This window comes from Vicia villosa, unplaced genomic scaffold, assembly GCF_029867415.1.
Source record: "Vicia villosa cultivar HV-30 ecotype Madison, WI unplaced genomic scaffold, Vvil1.0 ctg.000530F_1_1_2_unsc, whole genome shotgun sequence".
NCBI lineage: Eukaryota > Viridiplantae > Streptophyta > Magnoliopsida > Fabales > Fabaceae > Vicia > Vicia villosa.
Genome location: NW_026705244.1, coordinates 4,921 through 15,232, shown reverse-complemented (window position 1 = coordinate 15,232; position 10,312 = coordinate 4,921). Strand labels below are relative to the sequence as shown.

The 10,312-nt window shown below is 36.2% G+C and overlaps 1 protein-coding gene across 1 annotated transcript; it reads right to left on the bottom strand.

The window, feature by feature from the left end:
* Window positions 1-410: 410 nt before the first annotated feature.
* LOC131629153 (ervatamin-B-like) lies at window positions 411-3,299 on the bottom strand. The gene is made up of 4 exons (XM_058899951.1): window positions 2,740-3,299; window positions 2,297-2,526; window positions 2,058-2,198; window positions 411-1,190 (listed from the first exon to the last, which is right to left on the bottom strand). The coding sequence occupies exons 1-4, from the start codon at window positions 3,266-3,268 to the stop codon at window positions 966-968; spliced, it is 1,125 nt and encodes a 374-aa protein (XP_058755934.1). The 5' UTR covers window positions 3,269-3,299; the 3' UTR covers window positions 411-965.
* Window positions 3,300-10,312: the final 7,013 nt, after the last annotated feature.

The window sequence follows — 10,312 nt, the reverse complement described above, 5'->3', positions numbered from 1 at the left end:
ACTCTTTACTGCTGCCGGTTCAGCCAGCGGCTGATGTCAGGGACAGTGCGGTTTGGTGCCCGGATCCGGCGGGAGGTTTTTCCGTTCGGGGCTGCTACGCTCTTACGGATTGTTTTCATGTCCCGTTAGGTCCGGAGAAGGAGTTTTCGCATGTTTTAAAGCTTATTTGGAAGACGGTTGTTCCTCAAAAGGTCAAGGCTTTTGGTTGGCGGTGTTGCATTAATAGGTTGCCCACCAAGGATCTTCTTCAAGTGAGAGGTATTTCCGGTATTTCTTCTAATGGGTGCGTTTTTTGTGGTTTGAATGGTGAATCTTTGCTCCATATTTTGTTTAATTGTGATTTCTCTAAGTTAATTTGGAAGGAAGTAGCTTTTTGGATTGGTTTTGATTATTTTGATTCCGGGTGTATCTCTAGTAGCTTTTGGAAGTGGTTTAGTTTTTGCAAATCTAAAAAAGTTAATTCCGGAAGGGAAGGGACAATTTGGATGGCAACTACGTGGTTTATTTGGAAGCTCCGGAATGGAATCATTTTCCGGAACGTTTTGTGGAATGTGCTAGACTCGGTTTGGAGCATTAAGGCTCTCATTTGGCGATGATCATACATAGGGAAAATTAACCATACCAACTACAACTTCTACGAATTTAGTAAAGCCCCTTTGTTTTATCTTTCTTAGAGTGTAGTTGGAGTTTATTTTTCTTTGCTGAGATTTGATCTCCTCCTCTTTGTAATCGCTTTGTTTAGAACTTTTTGTTCTATTAATATATCTCTTGATTACAAAAAAAAAAAAAAAAAAACAAAATACCAACTATTTTATCATCATGACTTTTATGTTACATCAAGAATAACAATCATGGACTAGAGAATTGACGTATTCAAAACAACGTGAAGAATAACCACATAGTAACAAACTCTAGACTTAGAAAACCAAAAACCTTTCTTTAACTTATTCATCAAATGTAGCGTTTTAATTTTTGACTGGATAATAACCATGTCCATTGATTCCACACACTCCATACTGTTTATCATAGTCCCTTTTGATCCACATATAACCCTCTATTCCCCATCTTGTCCCATGTGAGTTCTTCACAATCCAATAATCTTCATTGTTTAAAGAATTATAACCCACTAGTACCATGCCGTGAGTTACATTCTTAGGATCCAGCGGACAATCTTCACCTCTAAATATTCCCTGTCAGTGGATAAATACGTTCTTCATTAACAAATATAAGAATATTTTAAAAAAACTGTAGGAGATGCTTAAATTGGAGTTGCTGCATGAATCTTGATTAGGAGATGCTTAAAATATACATTTGAGAGACAATTAAAGTTAATATTTTCCATTACATCAGAGTAAGATTGAGATATTAGGAGTTTTAAAATTTTAAATTTTTAGTGAGATGAACGGAACGAGCGTGCCCAAATTTTTTTTTCAATAAGTAATGGAATTAAACACAAGAAAGGATTATACGCAAGGAACCGACTATTTCTTTATATTAGAGGAAAAACGTTTCAATAATGAAAATTACACGTTGGAGAAGAATCATTAACTGATCTAAACCAATTCCAAGCAACGAGAACGATTGCGCTAAAGCAGTCATCAAAGTTAAAAATATGACCGCCCAAAATTGTGTGATGCAGTTTTTAATGCGCGAATTTAAATAACAGTACAGTTTATGTCCATTGTTACGAACTCTAATGCATCAGCAATATTACTGACCTAATTGCGAATTCGAACTATAATTTAAAATCATTTTTATATATTTTGATATTGAAATTTTTGCGTCCATTTCGACGAGGTAACAGCGTTTCACGTCCATAACGGTATTTTGCGGTCGTAACGTTGTTTTGTCATGGTCATAACTCATAACATTTTTTCGAAAATGATTTTGTTTTAAAAATAAAAACGGTGAATAACGACATCAGTACATACTCGATTTTGTCGCTGCCGTTTTTGCAGAAACAAAAACTTTTTTAAAACCTTGATCATATAGCAAGGTGTTGAATGAGTTTAAACAAAGGCAATAGTGGACATGAATAAGAAGTTATAACCACTTACCTTCTTGTAATGTTGAAAAGTGGGTGAGTCTGCGTAAATACTAACACTAAGAGGCTGATTAGCAACCGCACACAATAGCCCCCTATCTGATCTCTCCACGGATTGATATGAATCAATACCACTATTCACACTGTTTTGAATCTACATTTCATGAAAATAAATAAGAGATGAAATATTAATAGTTTTTAATTTGTGATGATAGAAACTATACAATAACAAATTTGATAGAAATTAATAACCTGGGAGGCTCTGCAAGCATCCTTGCTAGCCGTATAACGATAATTATCTTGTGATGCAACCCCTTTGTTTCCTTTTACCCAATTCAATCCATTGTCTACATATCCTCCAGTACAATCTCCATCTGATTCACAGTCTAGAAGCTCTTGCTCTGAAAGGCTGATAAGAGTATTCGTCTTTATTGCAACTATTCCTTCAATGGCGCCTACAGCTGCGTATGCCCAGCAACAACCTAAGGTAAAGGAAGTATTTAATTTTATTCATTTTTTGTTTAGCCAATCAATTCCGATCCACATAATGAACCGACTAATTTGGGTTCGTGGTTCAGAGGGACGACTAATTTGCCAAGGAATTATTATTTTCCGTGAGAGTAAAATGCGATATGAATTATGAAAACACCAATGATTAGAAAAACATAAATATCTTACAATTACAACAAGCTTACCACAGAGAAGTTGATCCTTGACGGGAGTGACAGCTCCATTGGACATCCAGTCCAAGGTTGAAGGTGGATCACTACATGTTAATTCATTAACATCATCATCGTTTACAATATTCATGCTATGACTTTTCAGGTTCATGTATGTTTCTTTGAACTCCTTGTTGCTCCAATCCGCAAACTTGGTCAGACCAAGAAGAGCGCTCTCAGGTGAGTCTCTCTTTGCATTAGTCTCTGCGATATACTTCAAATTTGTAACAAAAATTTCAAATTTCTTTGCCATCTTTTCTAGATCATTGTAGAATCGTCCATGTTCTTTCTTCCATTGTTTGAATAGTTCTAAAACTTCATCTTCACTAGGAAGCTTATCAAGTTCAAGATCGGATATAGAGGAGTAGTCATTGCTTTGGATTTCAAAATTTGTGGATTTATTTAAATGTGTAGTTTTCTTTTTCTGAATGGCAAAGAATAAACATAAACATGCAGTGAAGATAATGAATAGGAGAAATCGGTTTGAGGTGTAGGAAATCCTCATCTTTTATTAAAACTAAGTTCAAGATAAAACATTAGAGGTAAAGATGTGTATTCGTTAAAAGTCAGATCCACATATTTATATAAGTTGAGATGCGTAGTCTCTTCTGCATAGTCTTATTTTATTATTTGATGGAATGCGTAGTCTCTTTTTTTATTCATAGAATGGATAGTCTTATTTTATTGTGTTCAATGACAGATCTTAATATTATCCAAATTATAATGTCAATGGTTCTCATTATATTACAAATATTTATTGAAATAGAATAGAAGGTCGTTTCCACTACGACAATGCTAACATGTGAAGTACCCTAGCTACGCAATTGGTTGGTCTATCGTTTTTGCAATTTAACTGCCACATTTTTACTAACAGATTTATCCATGAAATATTATAAGGTTTACCGGCCAGTTTTGCAGCGGTTTAAAAAGCGTCGCCCTAACCACCTTAAGATATAACAAAAATAACATAATTAAAATAATTTTCAACTACAAAACCGAAAAAGTAGAGCTTTGCATACTATTAATAGTATTCAAAACAGAACTGGTGTTTGATATTGCTTAACACTATAACACTAACACATGTAGTATCTTTTTTCTCAATAGTATTTTATTAAATATGTATAACAAAACATAACATATCTATCACATGATGAATCATTGTCACTATTTGCTGGTCCAACTGAATTATTGACCATAAAACACAGTATCGAAAATGGTACGTAATTGAAAGCAATATATATGCATTACGGGCCTGTTTAGATAAAAACCTTATTTGCATCTTATGGAAGAAGTGTTTATCAAATTAAGCACTTATGAATAAGTTCATATAAACTAGTTTTATAATAAAAGATAAATTAAATTTAAGTTGTTTTTATATATCCTATAAGTGGTTTTTATTAGTTATCTTGAGGAAATTATAAAAATAAGTTCAAAAAAATTAATGAAAGGTGTCATAAGTTGTTGTGATTAAGTCACCAAAAGAGTAACACAAAGCCTATGGCATTAAATATGTTGACAGTTGATTAGTTGATAGTTGATAAAAGATAGTTTTAGAGAGTTATTTAGAAAGAAGGCTATGTCATTGATTTCTTGGATGATCAATTACAAGATAGCATTTGTCTATTTATAGGCTCTAGTCACCAACCTCTCAATTGTGGTGAATATTTCTACATCTCTTTAATTCTTTCTAGAATTCTCATGATAGATTAGTATCATGATGGTTCTAGGTTATTCTATATTTTACATACACTTATAATTCTAGATTGATCTACCATATCCATACACACTATAGTTCTAGATTATTCTACCATATTCATATACACTATAGTTCTAGAATATTCTACCATTTTCATACATATTATATTTAGAATATTCTAGAAATTTGTAGCAATTTCAACACTCCTCCTTGATGCAAATTTCTGTGACTCCAAGCATAGCTCGTAGCTCTTCAAATCTTGGTCTCGACAACGCTTTCGTGAATATGTCTGCAATTTGATCTTCTGTCCTGCAGTAGTCGAGCTTGATCTCTTTTGTTCCTTGTAGATACCTCAAAATTTTTTTCCTGCTCCAAAGTGTATTTGACTTGGGCTTTGCATGAATCTTGATAGAAGACTTGTAGCATACATTATGTTTGAGGTGTAGCTGTTAAATATAGAAGACTTCCAATTAGAATTCCGTATTTGGATGCATCAGCTTCTGGTGCTCCATCATTCTTCTGTAGTTTCTCATTTGTTAGGAGTGGAGTAGCGACAGGTTTACAACCGTACATCTTGAATTTCAATTCTTAAGTAAGCCTTCTGTGTATTTCTTTTGCGAGATGAATATCCCTTCATTTCTCTAGCTTACTTATATACCGAGAAAGTAACTCATCAAACCAAGGTCGGTCATCTCAAAGGTCTTCATCATGTCTTCTTTAAACTCCATCATCATCTCAATATTGTTTCCCGTGTATATAAGGTCATCTACATATAGAGAGAGTATTAGAGTGTACTGACCTTGGGACTGGATGTAGAGTGTAGGCTCACTCTTGCTCCTCCTAAATCCTAGATCCATGAAATACTGATCGATTCTGCTATACCATGCTCGAGATGCCTACTTCAAACCGTAAAGTGCTTTTCTTAGTCTTAACATTTTGCTTTCTTCGCCTTCAGACATGAATTCTTGTGGCTGCTCCACATATATCTCTTCTTTAAGCACGCCGTTGAGGAAGGCATATTTGACATCTAGTTGATGGATACTCCATCCTTTTTGTGCCATAAGAGATATTAGAGCTCTGATGGTATCAAGACGAGCTACTTGTGCAAATGTCTCATTGTAGTCGATTCTAGGTTGTTGTGAGTAACCCTTAGCTACTAGCCTCGCCTTGTGTTTCTGTATGGTGCCATCAGGGTTGAACTTTGTCTTATAGACCCATTTAACCCCAATGATATCTTTTCCATAGGGACGATTTACTAACTCCTATGTGTTATTTTTCTCGATCATCTTTATCTCTTCTTCCAATGCCTTGGCCCATACTTCCTGTTTTGACGCTTCTTCAAAACTTCCAGGTTCAAGTATGGCCATGTTGCAGGTTTCATATATGTCCACCAAAGATCTTACTCATCTTGGAGTAGACTCTGGTGATGATAATTCTTGTTCTTGTTGTTGTGATGGAGGAGAAGGAGGTTCACTTAGGTCTTCGTCCTCAGGTTCTTCTTGAGGTAATTAAGCTGGTATAAGGATGTTCTTCTCCACTTTTTCTCCATCCAATTCCAAGAAACATTTCCATCAACTTCAACATCTCCACTGATGAGGAGTTTTTTAGTTTGTAAGTTGTAGACACGATAGCCCTTTGAGATTGTGCTATACCCCAAAAAGATACCTCGTATAGTCTTGTCTTCAAGCTTATGCCTCTTCACGTCTGGAATATGAATGTAGCACATAGATCCAAATACCCTTAGGTGCTTTGCTGATGGCTTCTTTCCATTCCAAGCTTCAATTGGAGTCTTATCTTGCACTTCCTTAGTTGGACATTTGTTGAGTATGTAAACAACAGTGTAGACCGGCGCAGAATGTGTTAGGCAGTCCTTTCTCCTTGAGCATCGATCTAGCCATCTCCATAATTGTGCGATTCTTTCTCTCGGACACACCATTTTGTTGAGGTGAATATGCGACTGTAAGTTGTCACTCTATGCCTTCATCCTGGAAAAATCTATCAAACTCGCGAGAGGTGTACTCTTTGCCGCGATCACTACTTAGTACTTTTATCCGTTTTCCATTTTGATTTTCCGCAAGGGCCTTGAACTTTTTGAATACTCAAAAGACTTCTGATTTTTCTTTTAGGAAATAGACCCATGTCATTCTAGTGAGGTCATTAATGAAGAGTATAAAGTACCTGTTGTTCTCGTGTGATGGCGTCCTCATTGGTCCACATACGTCATCATGTATCAGCCCTAACAAATCTTTCGCTCTCCATGCTTCGCCTGTTGAGAACGAAAATTGGTGTTGCTTACCGAGGAGACACCCTTCACACACTTCATTGTTATCCTTTATGCTTGGAAGATCTCTCATCATGTTCTTCTCATGTAAGAGCTTTATGGCATGTGTGTTGAAGTGGCCAAATCTTCGATGCCAGGGCCATGAATCGTCAACTTGTACTTTCATGGCAATGTTATTTGTATGTTTCAAATTTAGCGGGAAACTTCTATTGCTCTTATGCATCTTCACTTGGGCTATCTCGACCCTTTTATTTTTGTTGTCTAAAATTTTGCATACACCTCCTTCAAAGTGAAGTGTATAGCCTCTCTCCATCATTTGACCAATGCTTAGAAGATTTTCTTTTAGGTAGGGAACTAGTAAGACATCATGGATGAATCGCGTACCTTTATTTGTCTCCACCATGACAGTGCCTTTTCCTTTTGATTCAACAACACTACCATTTCCTAGTCGAACTTTGACTTTGACAGACTCGTCAATACTTTTGAAAATAGTCTCATTCTTGGCCATGTGATTGCTACATCCATTATCCAAGTTGAAGGATAGAAAAACACTTAGAAAGGGGGGGTTTGAATAAGTGTAGCTTTAAAAAACTTGACAGATAAAAATAAATTGCACAATTATTTTTATCCTGGTTCGTTGTTCACTAAACTACTCCAGTCCACCCCCGCAGAGATGATTTACCTCAACTGAGGATTTAATCCACTAATCGCACGGATTACAATGGTTTTCCACTTAGTCAGCAACTAAGTCTTCCAGAGTCTTCTGATCACACACTGATCACTCCAGGAACAACTGCTTAGATACCCTCTAAGACTTTTCTAGAGTATACTGATCCACACGATCACTCTAGTTACAACCTGCTTAGATAACTTCTAAGACTTCCTAGAGTATTCTGATCCACACGATCACTCTAGTTCCTTACAACTTAATGTAATCAATTCTAAGAGTATTACAAATGCTTCTTAAAAGCGATAATCACAAACTGTGATATTTCTCTTAACGTTTAAGCTTAATCTCACTAATATATTACAACAGCAATGTAGTGAGCTTTGATGAAGATGAAGATTCTGAGCTTTGAATTTGAACAGCGTTTCAGCAAGTTTGATATGAGTTGTTTTGGTGCAGAATCGTTAACCTTGCTTCTCATCAGAACTTCATATTTATAGGCGTTGGAGAAGATGACCGTTGAGTGCATTTAATGCTTTGCGTGTTCCGTACAGCATTGCATTTAATGTTATACGCTTTTGTCAACTACCTCGAGCCTTGTTCACGCTGTGTCTACTGACGTAGCCTTTAGTAGCTTTTAACGTTCCTTTTGTCAGTCAGCGTAGCTTGCCACTTGTACTTTCTTCTGATCTGATGTTTGTGAATACAACGTTTGAATATCATCAGAGTCAAACAGCTTGGTGCATAGCATCTTCTGATCTTCTGACCTTGAAGTGCTTCTGAGCGTGATACCATCAGAACTTCAGTGCTTCTGTTCTCTTGTTCTTCTGATGCTTCCATAGACCCATGTTCTGATTCTGCTTCGACCATCTTCTGATGTCTTGCCAGACCATGTTCTGATGTTGCATGCTGAACCCTTTGAGACAAAGCTTCTGAGCGCTGAATTATGCGTACTCTTTATATATTTCCTGAAAGGGAAATTGCATTGGATTAGAGTACCATATTATCTTAAGCAAAATTCATATTATTGTTATCATCAAAACTAAGATAATTGATCAGAACAAATCTTGTTCTAACAATCTCCCCCTTTTTGATGATGACAAAAACATATATAAATGATATGAATTTGCGATCAGAAAGAACAGACGGCAAAAGACAAATTACACAGCTATAGCATAAGCATATGAATATGTCTCCCCCTGAGATTAACAATCTCCCCCTGAGATAAATAATCTCCCCCTGAAATAAATACTCGAAGAACTTTAATAAAAGACTTCCCTGATTATTTCGGTAGAGACGATCATATAAGCTTCTGTCTTTAGAGAATTCATAGCTTCTGACTTCTGCTTCCATTGGACAGCTTCAGAACTAGAATTTCTTTAGATCCCTAGAACACTCACAGCTTCTGATTCCTGCTTCCATCTAGGACAGCTTCAGAACTTGAATTTCTTTGATCTTCTGAACATTCACAGCTTCTGATTTCTGCTTCCATTCAGGACAGCTTCAGAACTTGAATTTCTTTGATCTTCAGAACATTCACAGCTTCTGATTTCTGCTTCCATCTAGGACAGCTTCAGAACTTGAGTTTTCTGGATCTTTAGAACATTCACAGCTTTGAATTTCTGCTTCCCTCGGATAGCTTCAGAGCTTTGAATTTCTACCAACATCACTTCATGTTAGATTTGTATCAGAACATTGTTGAATGTACCAGAGCATCATCAGAGCATCTCTACATCCTGAAATGTTACAGAACAAAAACTAAACGACAAAAGTCAGCATGAACGAGTTAGAACATAAAATATATATTCGAACACATTATATGTATCAGAGCCATATAGGCTAAAATAATGTATCAGAGCAAATAGAATTTTGTCATAACAAATAGACAAATATGGATCAAATTCTATTATCAGTGCTTCTGATTCATTCTTCTTTCTTGCTTCTGATCTCTTAAGCTTGATAGCACTCAGCTTGCTTCAGTTTCCATGGTTTTGCTTCTTGTGTTTGCTTTGAAGATTCTCTTCACTGCTTTATACCTGCAAAACACTTAAACCATATAGAACTTGTAGTTCTTGTTAGTGAATGTGTGGGAGCTTTACCCAGCAACTGATAGATTGATCAAATCATTTATCATTTATCTTCTCCCCCTTTTTGTCATAACATCAAAAAGAATATTTCAAAAAATTCAGATGAATAAAACGACAAATAAAAACACTGGAATGTAAAACAAAGAAACTTTTCATTGATAATCAAAAGATATTACATGAAGATGTTTAACAAGCAGATGCAACAAGGAAAGAAAACTTCTAAGACCAAAACCTAGGACCCTAGCTAAGACAAAGTCTGTGCCAGCATGCCATGAAGGAGTGAAACGCCTCATTGACTGCTTCTTGGGCTTCCAGGCGAGGGGTCAGGGAGACTTGGTTCTGATGCAGATCTTCCACAATCTTTATCAGAGACAACATTCTCAGCAGGTGAAGATGAGGAGATTTCTTTGGAATGGGTTGAGGGAGAGGAAAGGTTAGATGAAGAGGAAGTTGAGTCTTGAAGGTAGAAAGAGGAGGAAGAAGATGGAGATGATGGAGGGCTTTCACCAGGGGGTTGAAACACACGTCTAGAATAGTTTCCAGATAACATTGCTTCGAATGGATTCACCTTGAGAGGGTCATAGGTGATCTTTATCTTTTTGGGTTTGGAAGGAGATGTTTCAACAGCTTTTCTCTTGTTGTTTTGATCATTTTCATGATTTCCTGGGCTTGATGAAGAGTTCATGATGGATTTGCAGATAATGAACAGCTAGGGTTTGATATGAATGCAAAAAGATAGAGTGAATAGAGAAAATATGAGAGGGAAGGAGAAGTGTTTGAAGAATATAAAGAAAAACTGAAAGAGAGTAAATGATGAA